This window comes from Cetorhinus maximus, chromosome 30, assembly GCF_964194155.1.
Source record: "Cetorhinus maximus chromosome 30, sCetMax3.hap1.1, whole genome shotgun sequence".
Lineage (NCBI taxonomy): Eukaryota > Metazoa > Chordata > Chondrichthyes > Lamniformes > Cetorhinidae > Cetorhinus > Cetorhinus maximus.
The window spans coordinates 18,444,129-18,466,350 of NC_135908.1; the positions used below are offsets into that span (position 1 = coordinate 18,444,129).

At 41.0% G+C, this 22,222-nt stretch overlaps 1 protein-coding gene across 1 annotated transcript in view; it reads left to right on the forward strand.

Moving 5' to 3' along the window:
• Positions 1–22,222, forward strand: part of LOC144670111 (fibrillin-1-like) — a 580,847-nt gene that overhangs the window by 530,210 nt on the left and 28,415 nt on the right. Inside the window, exons 50-57 of the mRNA XM_078532542.1 lie at positions 4,182–4,334; positions 9,225–9,293; positions 9,865–9,990; positions 10,765–10,884; positions 11,484–11,606; positions 12,869–13,000; positions 13,107–13,232; positions 17,399–17,605. Coding sequence (XP_078388668.1) covers positions 4,182–4,334; positions 9,225–9,293; positions 9,865–9,990; positions 10,765–10,884; positions 11,484–11,606; positions 12,869–13,000; positions 13,107–13,232; positions 17,399–17,605 — 1,056 coding nt within the window. The remainder of the gene's footprint in view (positions 1–4,181; positions 4,335–9,224; positions 9,294–9,864; positions 9,991–10,764; positions 10,885–11,483; positions 11,607–12,868; positions 13,001–13,106; positions 13,233–17,398; positions 17,606–22,222) is intronic.

The window sequence follows — 22,222 nt, forward strand, 5'->3', positions numbered from 1 at the left end:
GTTAAAGTGCCCAAATCCTCCAATTGGCATTTGAGTCTTCCTAACATGTCTCAGCTGAGCTTTGTTCTCCATGTCCTGAAGCGGTAATTATTATTCAATCGGACCAATATTGCAGTAGTCGACTCCTATCACAAGCCCTCAGACCCCTCCCTGGTGATTTTTTCCAAGGTTATTTTTCCACCGCTGCTGAAATGGTGCTGCTCTGCTTCTACTATGAGACCAGCATTCAATCTCTTCCCTCACCAGCACCCCCCCTGCCGCCACCCCCCACAAAATCCTGTCACCGTTCAAGTCCCTCCTATTGTCCTGGAAGAGCATTGTGTGCAAGTTTCCTTCCTTCTGATCACTCTCCTGCCTCCCCCATTAATCCTGGAGCCCATCATAATTCTTGTAGATATCCCTGTCCTCCCCCGAACCATTTTCTGTGGATGTCCCGACGCCTCATGTTGACCTCACCCCTCCCTATCTTGAGGCCCTATGCACAGTGGCCTACCAAGAACCACCACCCACCACTTCCCCCCGCCCCACCCAAGACCATCAAGTGCCCTCCTTTTAGTTCCCCGTTTACAGGCTGCAGATGCCTCCCCTAACTGTGATTGTGCTACCTGCAGCCAGTACCAAGTCACCAAATCCCAGGAACAAATGTGTGAGTAACTAACCACACCCTGCACACCATGCTGTTCATGACTGACACAGCATAGACAGGGCCTCCTCCTCTCTGGACTGGAACCAGGACATGCTTGCCAGGCAGAGCCTTGTAGATTGGTGCGCACTGCCCTGGGCTGACTTTGCTTTCTGGCCCCGACTACATGGTGCACACTGCCCCAGGACTGCCTCAGACTTATGCCCTCTCTTCTTTTAACCACAACCCCCAACCCTCCCCAGTCCTGGGTCTCTGTCACCCCTTCCCTCCTGTGCTCCAGCCCCGCACCCCCACGTTCATGTGTCCACCCTTCCTTCCTTCCAGTCAACTCCCCCACCCTAGTCAAGCCTGTATCTTCCAGTCCCTTCCCTTATCCCTTCCCTTCCCACTGGTCCTGCCTGAGCAGCCCTGGCACAGAGTTGGAGCAGCCACAAGCGCAGCACAGTGAAAGGTAGGAGAACATTGTGTGCACAAACTTCGAAGTTGCAAATGAAGTGCAGTTCACCAGGTGCATGTCAATTATATCCGGTCGTGATTCTAATTAGCTGCCAGCGTGGTTGTTTGATTTGGAATGGGAGTGTGATTCCAGCGGGCTGGGTTTTCAATGTGCCTTTATGAGACACAAAGGCATGCAATTATGGTTCCCGACATGACACGACAGGCAACCCGATCCACCATAAAAGAAGCGGAAAATTGCAATCCTTTTTTTAACGCCAGCAGAAAACTGACTTTTGGCCGCACTCAGAATTTTCTGGTCCCACCCGCCATGATGCCCGCCGCTGGCTGGACCAGAAAACCCCACCCATAGTTACTGTTGTACATTGGAAAATACAGAGCCAACAGCAATGTGATAGTGAGCAGATAACTTTAGTGATGCTGATTGAGCAATCAATATTGACCAGGACACCAGGAATAACTCTCCTTCGAAATAGTGCCTTAGGATTTTTTTATATCCGCCTGAGAGAGTATTTGGCACCTTGATTTGACATCTCCTGTGATATAGCAGCATGCTTTCAGTATTTCCATCGGAGGGCGAAACCTTGTGCCAACGGTGGGAATCTTGGTGCCAGCTGCAGAGATGGCATGAATCCTGCATCACCTCTTTCCAGGAAGGTCCACCAGTAGCAAGCACCATTAGGCATTTGACGGGCCTTTCCCCGGGATCAGGACCCAGGGGTATGGGGTGGAGTTCCCGCCTACCAAGAGTTGCCAGCCAATCGGAGCCAGAAGCCTTAGTGAACAGCAGTGCCACTGTGGAGACAGTGGCTGCTGCCAGAAAAACAAATGCTCGACCCAGGTCACGGGTGAGTAAAGGTGGGAGGGAGTTCATGGAATTAGAGGGTCACGAGGGATGGGGTTATTTAGGGAAGTTGACAGCAAGGGCTCCTCCTTTCCAATGGCAGGTCCCTCAATCAGGCACTGAGTGCCTTACAACAAGGGACCTCCCTTCTTCCCCCTTATTGGCCACTTAAGGACATCAGTTGGCATCAGGGTGGGTAGGCCAACCATGGGCCTTCCCTCCCTGAGTTTAATAAGGATGGAGGCTGGAAAATGGCAGGGTCACCACCCGCATGCTAGAAGCCACAAATATTCACACACAGGGCCCTGTCCTTTGCAGACAGAAGGAACATGTCCACACATTGTACATTTTTCAACTAAACACCTAAACAGGGACTATCATTCCCTGTTCTGTTGAAGGGTCATTCGGACTCGAAACGTTAACTGTGTTCCTCTCCACAGATGCTGCCAGACCTGCTGAGTTTTTCCAGGTATTTTTGTTTTTGTTTTGGATTTCCAGCATCCGCAGCTTTTGCTTTTAACTATCATTCCCTGGTTCATTCTCCAGGGCAATGCCTTGATCATCAGAGTCAACCTGTCCAGTTTGAATTTGAACAAAGATGGGCAGTTAACTGTTCCATGCTGCATTCTCGATGGCAGTGCCTCCACCAATCAATCAGTACTCTCTTCTCATGCAGTATAAATTGTTGTTCCACTTTTACTGTTGGTAATTTCATTTGAGCTATCCTGATGAATGCAAGACAAAAAGCTTTAATAGCATGTCTCATTTTTTCAGCAATACTCAAGTCTGAACTTCCAAACAACTACTTTGAGAACTATTGAATTAATTTCCTGCACATTAAGTATTCTTGATACATTACTGCTGTTCAAGATCCTATTTGTCCTCTTGTATCCTCCTTCTCTCTTTCTTCTCCAGATGATCTTTCTTAACCCATCTATCCAATTAAGATTTCAGTAGCACCAATAACAACTACAGCTGCTAGATAAATAAACAACTACACAGGTTAAAGTGAAGTTCTCTTACTCTGAGACTCAAAGCAAAGAGTTCCCTTTTTTTGGTTCTAGCAATATATGAATGACTTTTTTTCATTAATTATGGAATGCTTGCTTTTCAACTCTTTTAACTTTCAAAACACTCCCTTCTGTTATGTTGCTTGTCAACAAGTTTTAGCTCCGACTTTGGACGAATGCTGACTCCTTGGCCATTGCTAAAGCATACTAGCTGATTTCACAAAATTGCATTCCCAGCAGTTAGCATCACCCCACTGGAAGTCCTTATTGGAAATTTGAATCTGTTATACCTGCTGCTTAGTGTTCTTGTCTCTAAATTTAACTAAAGGACAATTATGTACTGTTACCAAAGTTCCTGTCAGACATTGACACACACAGGAATTTTCCGGATGTTTTTAACAAGACTGATCATGTTTTAGTTACTTTTCTTTATTAAAGCAGCAGTTCTCTTCAAAGAACAGTTTAGATTTAACTTTATTATGCCTGATTCACTTAATGAGATCATTGTTGTAAGTGTTAAAATGAATTGGATTGCCAGTTTTTCATGGCCTTTGCAAGTTGCACAAACCCAATCAATCAGAAGGACCCTAAGAATCCAAACTTGCAACGAATTCTGTTCTAAAACCAGCGAAAATTCATCAGCTGACCTGAAAAAGAAAAACTAAAAAGAGCACAACTTGTTGAGTTGCAGATAGATTGCCACTGTACTGTTAGCAGAACTCATCAGAATTTCTACCTGTAACAAAACTCAAAGCATCTAGAACTACTCTACTGTGCCATACTGACCATACTATAGCATCGGCTGCCTTTTTAGTTGCAAACAACCCAAATGAAGGAGGAAACAGAAGTTCCCCTTTTTTTCAGCTTTCACAAGCAAAGTTCTTCTGCACAATGGTGCATAACCTATGAAATTCATTCCCTTTGTGCAAAGAAACTTCAGAAAAAATCTTTGACAAATGTACAAGCCTGTAGATGTTAAATGTGTATATTTTGAATGCTGCAATCAGTATTAAAATAGGTTATATCTTTATATTGATAATTTTCACATTAAGAGAAATACTGCTTTAAAAACTATTATCCACGTTACTAAATGTAGGTTAAAACATTGTGTTCAAATAAAATTATATCTTCAGTGATTTTACCATAATGAAAGTTGCATGCTTTTGTAAAAGTGTTACAGAACTAACTTATCTTATGCTAATACTTGTATTTTCTGTGTCATTTGTAGATATCAGGGAGAGCTTTTGCTTCTCTAAATTTGAAAATGGTGTGTGCTCTGCACCCAAGTACAAGAACATCACAAAAGCAACGTGCTGTTGCAGTTTAATGCCTGGAGAAGGATGGGGTTCCCCGTGTGAGATCTGTCCCAAAGAGGGAGCAGGTGAGCCAAATAATGGTGCAATAAATTCATATACACAATTGACCCAAGGCAAGGTAACAGAAGTGCACACAACCCCTAGGATGAAGTTTTGAGTATCCATATTAATGTTTTGAATAATGTATCACATTTATTCTGTATAAATAGATGAGGCAACTTTTAATCTATTAGTTTTGTACTAATAGTGGACAAATAATGGAATCAGTTATAAAAAGTACATATGCAGTTTATTTGTACAATAATAATCTGAAAATCAATTATCATAAACAGACTGTATGACAACCAAGTAAATAGCAGCCACTGTAAATTCAGAAAAAGATTCCTATCTTACCAACCTCTAACTTTCTTGAGTAGTTACATCCTAAGGTGAACTGTGGAAAATCCAACATCACAATGTACGTAGACTTTCTCGGAATGGATAAAAAAATGGCTGAAGAATAAAAAGCAACGGAGTTATTTTCCGATTCATGTCAGGATAAGATGAGTGCTGAGTGATCGCATATTGTGATCTCTATAGTTGCTAATCTGCATTCATGATTTAAACTCAGAAGCTCAATGCTTCTTTTCCTGCTGACTGCCTCTGTTATACAGACACTATCAAACTGTTGAATCTGAGGAGACAGCTCAGGAACTAGAATATAAGCTTAACAAAATATTTAAATGGTTTGAAGATTGGTAGATGACATTGTAACAGACAAGCGTGATTTGCTGCAGATAAGAAATAGTGACATTAATATTCCATTAATGCGAAAGATGAGGTTGAAAGAAACGATATAGTTTTGGACATTGAGAACAGCAGTCATAAAAGAAAATAGTGTTGAACTATGCTGTCAAAATAGGAGATTACAGATAGAAAGAGGTTATGTTCTAAATATATATGTTGCAAGCAGATCAAACTTCAAATCCTGGTCACCAAAATACAAGGACACTTTCCAGCTGTAAAAATGGTACATGAGGTTAATCTTTAATGTCAGTGGACTTATGGAGAAAGAACCACCCCAGAATGAAAAACAGTAAAAACTGAGAAATAAGAATGCTGGGCTGAACTGTTTTTTTCCTTATATATGAACTGGGTGAAAATAGTTCCTTGTATCTTTTACTGTGATTTTGCCGAGTAGCTTGAGCAGTCATAGACACGCTTCAGTGTATCATTAATTCCTTGTGAACTGTCATGTTTAGGACTTCAAAAGCATTTTAAAAAAATGTCTTCAGTACTGTTTCTTTCTTAATACCACACCGATCAATCTTGACCTAAGCCTCAAGCAGGAACCAACATCACAAGGTTTTTTGAAAGAAATAAATACTTAAACTTTGAACTGCTTAATTCCTATACTACCTGCTCAGCGTGTGAAGTTCACATTCTTCTAAGTCAACTTGCATCTATTTGTGTAGAAATTGTCTGGATTTTTCTTGCTCTACAGAGTTGCAATAACCAACAGCTTTTGTTCTTTGAACAAAAAAATTAGATTCAGAACAACACCACATTTGGAACCATCTAGAGGGCTGTTAGCCTTTCTCCTTTAATTCTCCCATAGGATGAGAGAACCGAAACTTGTGATTTCTAATTTACATTCTACTTTATCAAAAACTTAAGCGGATTAACAAGATACAGGAGGCAAATAACAAAGGCTCATGCATTTGACCCTGCTGATTGCTAGAAGAAATTCTAATGAGTACCAACAACAAGACTCAGATTTATTATGGACTGATGCAATTTTCAACATTCATTAGTTAGCAAGTGGTTATTAACTCTGCCTTTGAACTTCTGCCTGCAAGGTATCAAAACTTTTTGGTAACAGCACTCACTAGAAGGCAATGCTGTGTGCAGTAGATTGATGTGTGAGGTCTCACCAGTGGTATTCTGCAAGAGTTTCAGGATTTATGAAAAATGTTGAGGCTCAGTTGCTGCAGTTCTTGTATTTTTGGAATAAGCAGAGAGGTCCGTCTTAATGCTAACAATTTAGTGCAAGAGAATTGGCTAGCTATCTCATTCTTATAGGCTGTGACATGGATTAAGTAATCCTTCTCCAGCCTATGTTGATTTACACACAAGGAGATGGAAGTGATCAACACTAAATAGTTCACATCAAGCTTTGGATCTTTATTCCATTGGAGATTATAAAAAAGGAAAATATTTGATGATTTTGCTATTTATCTTAAACTGATGAACATACTGTTTTAAAAAAAGTTTCATAACAACCAATATTTCATATACCAGAAGACCTATAGGCTTATCAAGACCCTCACAACAAGACAATAGTGCAACCACATACATGATTGACAAATTTCTAGCTACACAATCTCATCTAGAAAACTGTTATATTTGTTTAATCTTTGAAATTCCGTTGTGCAAGTTGCCCTATCATCATGTTCATATTAAATTTTTCTTTCTGCTACTTTATTGGAAGCAAAAAACCTATGTATTTTAAATGGGTCAATACTTCTATTAAAATAATGGATAAGTATTTGCATGATAATATCCCACTACCTAAATTCTAGGCTTTAGCATTGTATGGTACACATCTGTTTCTTGCCAAAGTAAATTATACTATTCCCACCTACAGTCAGTGCGACACTCACTACAGTCAATACGTCAAATTTTGTTTGATAGTGCTCTTGCAAAGGGTCTTGGGATATTTTACTACAGCTCTGTATAAATGCAAATTGTTATATTTACTGCTTAACCAAGAGTCAAACCAATTCCTTTGTAAATACTTCAACAGATTTAGTATTTATAACACTCAGCCGTAATCTGTTCCTTAAGGTAAATCTGAAGAAGATATTCCTTATGTTAAGTTTTCAACTAGTTACTTCCATTCTGATACTGAACAGAACTGAACTTGTGTCATTTATCTAATCTTAAAGTGAGGTAAAACTTATCTGTCAACAGGATAATATATGTATTATTGGTAAATTTGACTCAATTACTATGCTTTTGACTTTGTTCTCCATTAAAAATGCAATTTTAGAAATATTTCCATTTATTCGCACATGCATTACTTATAATAGACTGATCATGATCAACTGATATCTCCATTATATTTTGATCCTTACAGCAATTCCTCACTTAACTTTGTAGTTGCATTCCTGTAAAGTGCAACTTAAAGTAAAACAATGTTAAGTAAATCAGATTTTCTCATTACAACCAATGTAAAAGCTGTAGTTAGATTCTGTAGAACCTTCCTTAGAAAAAAAATTATACCCTGCAAGTTAAAATAATCTATATTCCTAAATTCCTAAATATTTGTAAATGAAATAGCTTTAAAATAAGAATTTAAAAATATTAAAGAAATATGCAAGCTCTTTCTATTCACCTCCTGCTCACCACCTCTCCTGTTTGCTATCCCTTTTGTTCACCACCCCTCCTGCTCCTTGACTCTCCCTCTCGCTTACCATTTCCCCCTCCCAAACCCTCGCTGTGAGCAAGGGCTCAGGAGAAGAGCTACAAGAGGAAGATAGCAAGCAAGGAAGTGAGAGAAACTGTGAGTGGGAAGGTCGGGGAAGGAAGCGGCAAGCAGGGAACAGACGGTGAGCAGAGGAGAGGTCAGCGAGTGGGAGAGTCAGCGAGCAGGAGGGTCCAGGAGAGAAGAGGCAAGCGGGAGGGTCGGCGAGTAGGAAAGAGGTGGAGAGCAAGAGGGAGATGGAAGCATAACAGGCAGTGAGCAGGTGGATCAATGAGCAAGAGAGAGGCGGCAAGTGAGGAGGGGTCATTGAGCAGGCTGCAGGAAAGGCAAGTACGGGCCCTGAAGTGAATCCAGCTGATATAGATATCCTTCACATAAAGCTATACTACAGTTTAAAGAAAAAGTCACTCTTGTTTCATGTGCAAGGAGAGACCTCTCCTTGCACTTGCTCCAAAATGGTGTCAATCGGGTCACATGACCCTCCACTGGTTCCCCCAGCTCAAATGATACTAAAGACGAAATCCCGATCCTAAGTGCGCATACCGCCCAATTATATCTGCGATGTTAAAGCAGAATGACCCTGAATGAGGCAAATTAAAATGGGGACTTACTTATTCTTACAAGTAAAAATAAATTATGTTTTATTAACATAATGACAATTGGAAAACCTAGGTCATTAATTTAGCTGCCAATGCAAAAAGAAGAGAACAGAGCTCAAATTTAAGAAAAATGTAATGATGGAAATACACTAATGATAAACCAGAGGTTGTAAAAAAAAAGTTATTATGCTTCAGATCTATACCTTCAATCATTTGAACATGATCATCTTAATGCATCTGAAGTGTCATTTATCTGCCTTTTCTCTTTACAGATGCTGACCTGCTTTGTATTTCCAGCACTTGTTTTTATTTCAATGCTCAACTAGAGACCTGTGACCTCCATGTACCATTTGCCCATTTATTTCACTTCCTGCTATCATTCCAATCAAAGTCCAATGAAGGACAGGGGCCTGCATTTCCCAAAGCTAAAAATAATGCCTAGTTTAATTGTAAGTGGAAGGCCTTTTCATATCTGGAGGAGCAGAAGTGAAGAATGATGGTTAGCATTTTGCACATTTAACAGGATAGTGCTTAGCACCAGCGTGACTAAAACACAAGGGTCTGGAATTTTCCAAAATAGTCTAGAATATACCTGAAATGTCTCAACAAATGATTATTTCTATCCTGTATAACCAAGTCAGTATGTTATATCTGGAACACATTTGCTTGGGTTTTCCATTTTAGTTTTCTTTACACAATTGTATGAATAATCTAGTATCTACTATAATTGAAAAACACAGTACCAATAAACTTATCAGCAATTAAAACAAACAAATAATATGCTATATAATGCACTTTTAATTTATTTTGGTTAGTATGAGAAACTATAAATTATTTATAAATCAATTCAGGAAACTGAGTTTATTTAGCCTTGTTCAATTCTATTCTAGAAGCATTTGGAAAACTGTGCCCCGGTGGCTTAGTTGGAACCAGCATTGACATGGATGGTTCGCATGTAGGTAAGGCCTGATTTCATCTTTTTATATACTATGAGATAAAAATAATTGTCTGAGTGCCAGCAATTGACAAATAATAAATATAAATATTGGAAGCAGTACATTAAATGTGAAATTGCTTCATTCTCAATGTTAACATGTTCTTATTCTTGTGGTTGTAAACCTGACTGGGAAAAGAGTTATTGTTCTGAGAGAATTTTCTATAACAAAATGAATGATTCATAAGTTGAGGGATTTTTCTGTATGCTGATAGAAACAACTGATTCTCCTAAATCAATGCAAGGTTCTTCACCATGACTTGTGGCTGACCGGTAGTAAACGACCTCTTAAATTGTCATTGTAAATGGGGTGTTAATTTCGCTCGAAAGAAAGATTAATCTATCAGTTACATAGAAAGTGAATTTTAACTAGTTACATTATACCCAATATTGCTATAAGCAAATTTCACTGTTTTATCATCTTTGTAATATTAGACTTTCCTTGTTAGTTATAGAGTTATTAGCATGATTATATTTCCAATAATTCCAGTAGTTTAAAATATAAACGTTTTCCTACATCTTTTTCTTGATGAAAGATACGGATGAATGTGCTATAGACCCAGGAATGTGTAAAAATGGACAGTGCATCAACACTGATGGTTCTTTCCGTTGCGAATGCCCATTTGGCTTCAGTATCGATTATAGTGGAATCAACTGTGTAGGTAAGTTCTCTTGAAACACAAAAAATAAGTGGCACAATCAACATTCTTTAACCTGTCACTTTTGTATAGGAAAAGGACAATTCCCACCTAGTTTAGGATTTGAGGCAATAAGGACTAATTGCACCTCCCTCCAGCATCATTCACACTATCAACTGTTTGCGCTATATAAACAATAATTTGGATCTCATTGAGGGGAGAATAAAAATATATACACAATTTTCATTAATTTTTAGCAATTTTAATGTGTTGCTCTGAATTCCTGGGACCAGACACTTCCTGTATCCACCTCTTCCCCCCACCCCGGCAATATTTTCACACTGATCAAAGAACAGTCAGAACTGGCAATATGAAAGTCACCTGCCAGAAATCCTATCAGTTATGCCATCTTTGGCTCCACTATACAGCGCGCCTGTGTGAGGCAAGCTGGGTGCTTTGATGACATCTAGCAGAAGAGGAAATCAGAATGCTAGTTTCATCATCACAATTGAAGGGCTATGGTTGTCCTGGTCTACCTCCATCCACAATCAAAAGGACAGCAAACTGTTTCTTCAAAATTCCTAGCCCACTATGGGCAAACATACAGGAAGTGCCATAAATTGCATGGATGCCCACCCTGTCAAACAAATAACCCCATCCCTTGGATTCAGGACTAGTTCAGAGTTGGAGAAGACTGGTGAGTGAAAATTCCATCCCACTGCACTTTTCCGATGTAGTGGAGCTCCAGAAATTTCAGGATGGCAGTTCCATTTTTACTATTTTGTTTTGCTTAAACAGACACGGATGAATGTTCTGTTGGTAATCCCTGCGGCAATGGGACATGTACCAATGTGATTGGAGGGTTTGAGTGCGCATGCGAAGAAGGCTTTGAACCAGGACCAATGATTACTTGTGAAGGTAAGCTCTTTTCTTCCATATTACTTGCATACACACACGATAAAACTAAGATTTTCAACTGATATAACGGGTAAACTTGTGGCACTGAGCCACATTGATCAGGGAGGTCCTGAGTTTAATCCCTGATGTGCCTTGCCTCAATTGATGTAAACCATGACAGTAGTAGGGAACAATACAAGTGGTATGGGCATTTTGAGGTGGGGAGTAGGTGGAATGCTCTTTCAGAGAGCCAGTGCAGACTCGATAGCCAAATGGCCGCCTCCTGCACTGTAACGATACTGTGATATTGGGAGCAGAAACATTAGTCAGGGTTGCTACTTTTAATCGTTGTCCAGTTAGCATGTTGGATAGTGCATATGTCTCGAGAGCAAGTGAGAATGGAGTTAAATTCAGCTAAAGTGCCACTCATTGTCAATCATTGGTTGCCATAGTGGATAGCTGCAAGTACTTTTAAATCTATGCCCCAATGTAAGTCAACACTTTCAACAGAAAGGAGTTGGTATAGGTAGTAAAGGATACATAAATTGAACAGCATGAATGATATCTGATTTTGGTGTTTGAGGAGAAAAATAATCTTATTTTTTTCTTTCCACTACCAGACATCAATGAATGTGCACAAAATCCTTTGCTTTGTGCATTCCGTTGTGTTAATACCATAGGAGGATATGAATGTAAATGTCCTGCTGGCTATGTTCTGAGACAAGATGGGAAGATGTGCCGAGGTCAGTACAAATTTCCATTTTAATATTTGATGACTTTGTCTTGAGCTCATCATACTGTGGAAAGCAAAACAATTTTCCATTTTGAACTTTGTGCTAACACCAAGCCTGGATTGCTTGGATTTTATATAGAATAAAACTATCTATTTTCTTTAAACCTAGGACAAAATTCCAGCTTTCGATGAACTTTTCTGTGTTCATCTGTTCCAGTGCAATTTTTCCTGCATCAATTATCTATATTGCCTTGCCATAGGATATATCCACTTTATAGTTACATAGAAGGACAAGACTTCACCCATAGGGTGGATACTGATTTTGTGCAATAGTTTAAAATTGGTGATAGATAGTTAATAGTTCGCTTTACATGTCTCTCAATTTTCATTGACCTTGTGTTGACTAATGTGAGATAATTGTGTCGTATTTGAACCAAAACCATGGGGGTTAAAGACAATACAACTCATGAAACATCCAACCCCAGGATTTACAAATTACTAATTTGTACTAAAACTGACTGTAAATTCTATACTTAATTTTCTTATACTCAATATAATAATTTTGATAGCTCCATTGATAGTGTTGTACAAAAATAGTCAAAAAATAACATTTTAGTTTTTAAACTCTCTTTTTGAAGATTTTACAAGAATTTCACCATTGATTTTAAAAAGGGGAAATGTGAATATTAATAATTTGATATACAACAAATTTAAAGAAAGATTTGCATTTATATAGTACCTTATTAGATCTATTCTAAGGCACTTTACATGCAACAAATGATCTACTGTTAAGTGATCAAACACTGAAGTAATTTAAGTACAGCTAGTATCCACCATCAGCAGAGAGAAGAATGGCCTTAAATCTATTTTGGTTAAGGGAAGAATGCTGGCCAGGACTCCAAGAAAACTGGTTTTTCTTCTCCGAATAGTGCTATGAATAGTGTCCATCTGTGCAGGTAAATGGAACCTTTACTTTAGCATCTCATTGAAAGAATGACACTCCAAAGAAATGCAGCGTTTTCTCTATGTCAATCTAGATTACGTGCTCAAGTTGTTAATTTAGTTTTAAAGCCAAAACATTCTGACTCAGGCAAGAACAGCTGACCCAAACTGACACAATTAAGTAGTAAGTACTGACAATTCACAGCAAGCATAATACAAGTTCATATCCTGAGTTGTAGATTCCTTCACTCTTGATGCTCTTGTATAATTTTTTTTAAGTTAGTACATGTAATGTTAATGAAAATAACCAAATGCTTCACACTTTTACAGATCAAAATGAATGTGAGGAACAACTTGATGGCTGTGGATCAAGAGGAATGCTTTGCAAGAATCTGATTGGAACTTTCATGTGTATCTGCCCAACTGGATTAGTGCACACACTAGATGGTGAAGGGTGCATTGGTAATGAAATAAGTCTTTATAAATAACTACTCTTCAGCTTATAACATATTTGAGTTCATTTTTGCAACATGCCATAATAAATAATTGCCATAACTATTTTATCCAGATGAAAATGAATGTCGCACCAAACCTGGCATCTGTCAAAATGGGCGGTGCATTAATACCCCTGGAAGTTACAAGTGTGATTGCAATGAAGGATTCACAGCCAGTTCTACGCAAACTGAATGTCTTGGTGAGTTTGATTTTTTTAATTAAATGATAAGCGTCATTAGTTTTAGTGGAAAATGTAATTTTAATAGGAATACTATGGCCTGAATTTCATTAATATTTGTTGTTGCACTGCCATAACTTCACTGGAAATGCAGTGGAAACCTCACTTACACATTTTGATAGGGGAGTGGGCAGGAGGAGGGCTTCTTAATGAGGTAAAGAATGCACCACAAGAGAGAGACTAGTAACAAGAAGATTATGCAAGTAAACAAAATTACTTTCAACTTAATTTACAAAAAGGGTCTAAATAGGCTTAATGTGCTCAAAAATTAACAGAGACAGACAGTATATCATTCCCTCCGGGACACCATGGTCCACTCCTCCATCACCCGCTACACTTCAACACCCTCCCACGGCACCTGCCCATGCAATCGCAGAAGGTGCAACACCTGCCCCTTTACTTCCCCCCTCCTCACCGTCCAAGGGCCCAAACACTCCTTATAAGTGAAGCAGCATTTCACTTGCACTTCCCCCAATTTAGTCTACTGCATTCGCTGCTCCCAATGCGGTTTCCTCTACATTGGAGAGACCAAACGCAGACTGGGTGACCGCTTTGCGGAACACCTTCGGTCTGTCCGCAAGCATGACCCAGACCTCCCTGTCGCTTGCCATTTCAACACTCCACCCTGCTCTCATGCCCCCATGTCCATCCTTGGCCTGCTGCAATGTTCCAGTGAAGCTCAATGCAAACTGGAGGAACAGCACCTCATTTTCTGACTAGGCACTTTACAGCCTTCCGGACTGAATATTGAGTTCAACAACTTTAGATCATAAACTCTCTCCTCCATCCCCACCCCCTTTCTGATCCCCTTTTTTTCCAATAATTTATATAGATTTTTCTTTTCCCACCTATTTCCATTATTTTTAAATGTATTTCCATCCATTGTTTTATCTCTACCTTTTAGCCTATTTCGATCCCTTCCCCCCACCCCACCCCCACTTGGGCTATCTGTACCTTGCTCGTCCTGCTTTCTACCCTTAATGTCACCTATTAGCACATTTCTTAGCTAATATCACCACTGTCAACACCTCTTTGTCCTTTTGTCTATGACATCTTTTGGTTATCTCCACCTATCACTGGCCCTCTATCCAGCTGTACCTGTTCCACCCGCCCCCCCCACCCCCACCCTTAAACCAGCTTATATTTCACCTCTCTTCTATTTTTCCTCAGTTCTGTTGAAGAGTCATACGGACTCGAAACGTTAACTGTGTTCCTCTCTGCAGATGCTGTCAGACCTGCTGAGTTTTGCCAGGTATTTTTATTTTTGTTTTTGTTTTGGATTTCCAGCATCCGCAGTGTTTTGCTTTTATCTTAGTATATACCCAAAGATGCTCAGTGAGATTAGGGGCAAATTATACAAAGTACTAACAGTCATTGTGAGGCATTGATAAAAACATAACAATAAGGAGCAGGAGAAAACAATTGGGTCCGTCAAGTCTGCTCTGCTGTTCGATATAATCATGGCTGATCTTGAGCTTCAACTCCACTTTCGTGCCCGGTCCCCATACCCCTCGATTCCCTGAGAGACTAAAAATCTGCCTATCTCAATCTTAAATATATTCAATAATGGCACATTCACAAACCTCTAGGGTAGAGAATTCCAAAGACTCAGAACCCTTTGAGTGAAGAAATTTCTCCTCATCTCAGTCCTAAATGATTGGCCCCTCATCCTGAAACTGTGCCTCCTTGTTCTAGATTCCCCAGCCAGGGAAAATAATGTCTCATTATCTACCCTCTCAGGCCTCTTCATAATTTTGAATGTTTCAATGAGATCAACTACTCATTCTTCTAAACTCCAGAGAATATAGACTCAATTTACTCAGCCTCTCGTCATAGGAAAATTCCCTCACCCAGGGACCAATCTAGTGAACCTTCACTGTACTGCCTCCAATGCAAGTATATCCTTCCTTAAATATGGAGAGCAAAATTGCACACACTATTCCAGGAGTGAGCTCACTAAAGCCCCATAAAATTGCAGCAAGACTATTTTATTCTTGTACTAAAGGTCAACATGCCATTTGCTTCCTAATTGCTCACTGTACTGGCATGCTAACTTTTTGTGTTCCTTGTACAAGTGCACCAAGTCGCTCTAAACAACATTTACAAGTTTCACACCTTTAAAAAATATTCTGTATTTCTACTTTTCCAACCAAAGTGAATAATGTCACACTTAACAACATTATACTCCATCTGCCACCTTATTGCCCATCCACTTGACTAGTCTATATCTCTTTGCAGCCTCATTGTGTCCTCCTCACAGCTTGCCTTCCCACCTAGCTTTGTATATTAAGTGAACTTCAATACGTTATCCTTTGTCTTTGTTTAAGTCATTAGATTGTAAATAGATGAGGTCCCAGCACTGATCTTTGTGACAGTCCACCAGTCACAGCCTGCCAAATTGAAGATACCCCATTTATCTCTACTCTTTGCATCCTGTCCATTAACCAATCCTCTATCCATAAATCACCCCCAACTCCGTGAGCCTTTATCTCATGTGTTAACCTTTAGTGTGGCACCTTATTGAATGCATTTTGGAAATCCAAGTATAGTACATTTACTGGTTCTCCTTTATCTACCCTGCTAGTTACAACCTCAAGAACTCTAGTAAATTTGTCAAACGGGATTTCCCTTTCATAAAAACATGTTGATTTGCTCTAGTCATACTATGCTTTTTTAAGAATGAGATGCAAAGAAATTTCTCCTCTCAGAAGATTGTTAATCTTTAGAATCTCTGCCCCAGAGAGCAGTGGAGGCTGAGTCATTGAATATATTAAAGGCTGGGTTAGACAGATTTTTGATCTGCAAGGCAATCAATGTTTATGGGGGATTGGCAGGAAAGTGGAGTTTAGGCCATCGTTGGATCAACCATGATCTCATTGTATGGCGAAGCAGGTTCAAGGGGCCAAATAGCCTATTCCTGCTCTGATTTTTTGCATTCTTGTGCTACAGCCTGAAACAATGAAACTCTACACTTGTAAACATTAATTTTCAGTACCAGAGAGGTTGTCAGTAATTAAGACATAGCCCACCATTAAAAATTCATTTATACTTCAATGGACAAGTCCTAAGGTTGAGTTGAGTGTATATCTATCATGCAAGTACTGCAACTTCATGGCATCCATCTTTCAATGCCAATACAGCAGTACACTGTTAAAACAAAGTTTCTGGAGGAGAGAGCTACTTGGACAGCAACTTCCTGACTTCTGCATTTAACTGTGCATGTGTGGCTGCTTGAAGTTGCTATCTGATTTACTCTTTAATAGTGCTGATAGTCTCACTAGCATTTTTACTGCAAAATCCAGGCCTATACAAACCTAATTTACTTCGGGGATCTACAACTCTCAAAGAGAAGAGTTTTTTCCTCTCACTTTAGCCTAGATTGCAGCTTCACTGTTCAAGGTGAAAGGACAGTGTACTAACCTGCTACACAATTCTTTCAACAAGGCAAAATTGTCAAGTAACTATCATACATGAACGCTAACCTAAGTGAAAAAGTTCAAGTTATACTGGTTCATTACTTCCATCATTGTTCTATTTGTGTAGCTGGTGGATTGCTTATTTGCAACTTTTGAAATAAATTAAGCAGTATTATGAAGCAATTTAAAAACTGAATGATTCCTTTGTTTAAAAAAAACCTGTAATAGGTGGATACATTTATCAGAAAATAGTGTGACAGCTGCCTAAATTGAGTTTTTATATCCAGCCCTTTATGGAGAAGGCAACTGTAGTTGATGTTAGCATGAATTATTACTAGCTATTAATGTTAATTTTAATTAAATTACCACCTAAGGAGGTGAGTTTCTAAGTGGTAGGTATTGGTTGTATGTTGGTGTGCAATTTTAAAGGAATCAGTGCTTTGTAAATTCATAAACCATTTCAGTAATTGTTATGAACTGTTTCAAATGCAATATTAGCAATGATGTTCAAAACCTTGGGGAAATGAAAGCAGCAACAGTGAATGTTGCCCATTTTATGTAGGTCTCAATGCAAATATAAATCTAATGAGATGGGTGAGGGTAACTGGTAGATTTAACTAAGATATGATGGCTAAAAAATTCCACAGCATTATTAAAGGAATGTAATTTATGATGATTCCATTGCATATTGATACACTTGATTTATTGCAGACAACCGCAAAGGTTTTTGTTTTGCGGAAGTGCTACAGACTATGTGTCAGATGGCCTCCAGTAGTCGAAATCTTGTTACGAAATCAGAGTGCTGCTGTGATGGTGGACGTGGCTGGGGCACACAATGTGAAATCTGCCCATTTCCAGGAACAGGCCCCTTTAAGAAACTCTGTCCGCTTGGACCTGGTTACGCCACAGATGGAAAAGGTAATTTATCACCTGCTGATTAGAGATACTGCATGATTTTTTCATTGTTTGGCTAATGTTTATATATGGGATAATACACTTCATATATTGAATGATCCATGCATTAATGCTTTTAGATAAAAATAGTTTTAAAATTTGAAACAGTTTAGTGTTTTCTTTTTTGCAAATATTTTCTGATATTTAGAAGAAAAATGAGCAATAACAATGTGCATCTATAATGCACCTTTACTATAGAAAAGTCCCAAGTTGCTTCACAGGACAAAAGGAAAAATAAATTCTCAGCCAAAGGAGGAGGTAGTAGCAGAGCTGAGGCCACTGTAGTGGACTTTAAGGGAAGAAGATGATGATAGAAAGGTAGAATGATTTTGGGAGTATAGAAGGCAATGGGGGATGCACAAGAGACAGAAACACAGAGTTTGGCTGGAGGAGGCTACAGGGATAGGGAGGGGCAAGGCCATGAATGAATTTAAGCATAAGCTAATATTGAAAACAATGCTTTTCTAACATTGTTACTCACATTTGGCTGCTGATCTATATAGTTCCTCTTCACTGCAATAAAAAGTGGTAGATTGGCTTTAGGCAGAAACTGTAAAAATTCCAAATTAAGGATGGATGGGTGGGGGCCGAGGGATGGGAGTGCAGTCGTTGAAGTTGAGACTAGTTGGGCTGAGTAATCTGTTCCTGTGTTGTAACTGATATCTATTTCTATGTATAAATGTTTTTAAGGAATATTTTCTTGTTAAATACTTCAATGTATTCCTTCACAGTATGTTATCTGTTGCTATCGATACTATTTAACATGCCACATAGATATTGTACTAAAAAATCATTTGCTTGATAAGTTTATGTATATTTTATTGCAAGCAAATAATAAGAGGTAAGAAAAAAAAGTGAAAATGCTGAAATACAAGCAAATAGTCATTTGGTAATACAGAACTTGAATATTGCTGAAAAGGGCGATATTTTTTGTCAAAGCTTTTCATCTTGCACTCACCAATTCGCAAGAATACCAAATGTAAAGGGAACAACAATTTATACTGTATGAGAAGAGAATGCTGATTGGTTGGCAAGTGAACTCTGGTACAGGTGATGCCATGGAGAATGCACCAGTTGATGGTGACTGACAGTTAACTGACAAACATTGTTTGAAATTTAAACCGGAAGCTTGACTCTGATTGATCAAGGCATTGCCCCGAGGAATGAACCAGCGAATGGCTGTCACTTATTTTGTTTAGCTGAAACTGGTGCAATGTGTGTACATGTTCTTTCTGTCTGCAAAGAACAGGGCCCTGTGTATTAATATACATAGCTTCCAGTACACGCAGATGTGCCACACTGTGAGCCTGATTGACAACCTTAAATTGGTTGTCAGCATAATTCTTAGCACAGTGAGGATTGTTTAGCAAATGTTGTCCAATCGTGGAATCACATTTTGGACACATTGTTTTGAGTTTTGCAAACACGGGTTGGTTGGGTACAGTCTGTACCTTGCCTGTTGTGAACGGCAGAAGGGACATGCTGTTTGATATGATCTGCCTGCCTTTGGGACCTATGGCCTACATACCAAGCAACACACTGGCACTGAAATTCAGCACCGCATTACCCATTTGTGTAATAGGCAGAATGTCTTTTTGGCTTAATGGCAGCATCCTGTTAGTGGTGAATACCACTCGTGTTGCTACTGCTTTGCCTGTTGTTCAAATTTTTGAGATACCTTGCCCTTCCAGGGTAATCTGAGGTAGCCTGGGCAATTTTCAAGGTCTTCGGTCCGTTCATGAGTTTGCATGATATACACACGAAATGATCTGATCAGAGTAGCCATTATCTCGAAGGATGCCTTTGGCATGCCCTATTTCGGCATCAAGCTTGTATGATGAGCAAATGGCTGGGACCCTATTTATCAGGTTGCCAATAGGCCAATCTTGTGGAACTGTAAGAATCTCAAAGTGTACATTGATTTGTAGTAGGCTTGCGCTAGACCGTGGTAGAGAACCCCCGGCAGATTTCTCAATTAGTACATCAGGGGAAGCTAGTTAATTTGACTGCTCCATTTCAAAGATGAATTTGAGCACAGGATGGAGCCCATTGAGACATGTAAGGAAATTATTACATGCAACTGCAGATTTAAATATAGCAAACATATCTTCCACATATCGGAAATATGCAAGGGGTAGAAGATTGGGTGTTATTCCATCAAAGACACATTTCTCATGGAACCCAACAAAGATGTTTGCGAGAGCTGGGCCTAGAAGGGAATCCCATGGCAATGCCATCTATTTGGGCATACATGGGCTATCATTTTATGTGCTCGCCGGCATTGGGCATGCTTGGTGGCATGAGCAGACAACATAGCGGGATTGGTTTCATGATGGCATGAAACCAGTTTGCGATCATCCATTCAGCCCATCGATGGCGGGCCGTGCTCTCCGTCATCGGACATCAGAAACCTTACTGTGATACATCAGCATATCATTATTAGGCCTGGCCGCCGGAATCATTCCCCTGCTGGATCGTCATCCCACGCCGGTGTAGAACACGTCTTGACAAGTGTGACATGCAGAAGCAGGGCCTTGCTCACATCGCCAACATCCAAAGAGCAGAAGATGCTGGAGCCCGACAGCAGTGACACACTGGAGAAACGTCCATGACATGCTGGGTGGATTCTCATGGACATGACTCTGCTGCGAAGCACTGCATGGAAGTTGGATAGTCATCGTTGATGCTCACAAAGGATGATGCTTGAGGGGGTGGGAGAGGGAGATTGAGGTTAGGAGGGGGGCAATGAAGGTGTCAGCAGGTGAGCTTGGGAGGGGGGAATGGTGCCAGGGGAGGTTGGGAAGGAGTGGAGGGAGAACGGGGGAGGAGGGGATAATGGGGGACAAGACGGCAACTGGGGAGGTAGGTGTAAGGGTGGGGTGGAAGGTGTTAGGGAAGGAGTGTAGAGAGGGGAGGGTTTCCAGGAGGAGAAAGAGGTGCAGAGAGGGGAGGGTGACCAGGGGTAGGAAGGGGTGTGGAGAGGGGAGGGTGTCCAGGGAGAGGAAGGGGCGTGGAGAGAGGAGGGAGTAAGAGTGGAGGAAGGAGTAAGGCTGGAGGAAGAAGCGAGGCTGGGGAAGAGGTAAAGGTGGAGGAAGGAGTCAAGAAGGGAGAGTGACTAAGCTGGGGGAGTCTGGAGGTGTGGGAGGACTGGGGAGGGGAGGGGTTCCATGGGGGAAAGGGTGCAGAGGAGGGAAGATGTGTGAAGGCGGGGAAGGGGTACAGGGAGGGGGATGTTCAGGTGAACACGAACAGCAGGGGTTGGATAGGTCCATGTCTTGCTCCTGGGGAGCGAACTGAGGCTGGGCATGGTATGGAGGAAGGATGAATATGACTGAGGGCAGAGTGGGCTAGCAGGGTGAGGGTTCAACAGTAGCAACAGAAGGGACGGCGAGGGTGGTTGGTGGTAGCCTGGAGGCAGACATGGATCCTGGGGGTGGGAAGGAGGAGGTTGGGGAGGTGAATGTGGATGGGGGTGGGATTTTCAGGAAGGAAGGGAACGTGCATGTTCACCTGGACATCCTCAAAGTAAAAGGGTCGTGCTGGTAGGTAACGGAGGGGAGGTGGAAGGTGATGCCGGCGGGGGTCAGCTGTGATGGGGATGGGAAATAGGTGATTGGGGGAGGGGAAAAGACGGGGTGGCGCACAATGCAGTGAAACCAGACCATGCTTGCTAAATCAAAAACGAAACAAGAGTCCTGTTAGGCAAGATCAGGTGCTACATGTGGGTGTGATCATTGTGTGGATGGAGATGCAGATCAGCTCAGTTGGACAACTGAAAGTGAACCCCAGCAGGCAGCAATCAAAATGCTCAGGACATTGAGATGAATGTGAAACATGAAGGATCCACGTGCGTGTGGAAGTGCTTGCACAAGGCTCTGAAAGGCCCTGCCACACACATACACTTTTCCTCCCAGAATCACTCGTGGACCAGCAGCTCCCTTTGCAGTGACAGAGGATGAGGGTGCCACAGGCAAAGGGGACTCTGAGGGAGAGGACAGCCTCTGAGATTCCTCAGTGGATGACCCAGGGGTATCCAGTGTCACCCTTCCTCCCCTCAGGTGCCTGAGGGCCCCGGCCAGCCTCCTTGAGGAGAAAGAGCACATGTAGGCACATTGAGGTGCCCTTTTTCCTTCTCGTGTTGCCAATGCAGGGACTCACCCATGGCTACCACAATGGAGTGCAGGTTTGCGCACATCTCTGCTTTCCGCTGGACCAGGGCCTCCATGGCGTCTGCCATTCTTCCAACGGAGACCTCCATGCATACACATGTGGGCACCACTGCATTAGAGAGCAGGCAGCTGCAATCCTCCAACTCACATGTCACTCTGTTGTGGGCTTTCAACAGCTCTGCATGATGTTCCCCTGCCTTCTGCTGACTCTCCAGAATGAGTTGGAAGGCCAAACCCAGAGGTTCATGATCTGACTCGGACCTCACAGATGCCACCTCCCCAGCAGTCCTTCAAGTGCTGGGGAGCTCTGCTGACCCTGCCTCCTCCTGCTGCGGACATGTGTCCGTGCGGTGATCACCAGATTGTGAACCTGAGCCTGCTCTAGATCTAGGTCCCACCAAGCTGTGTCTCT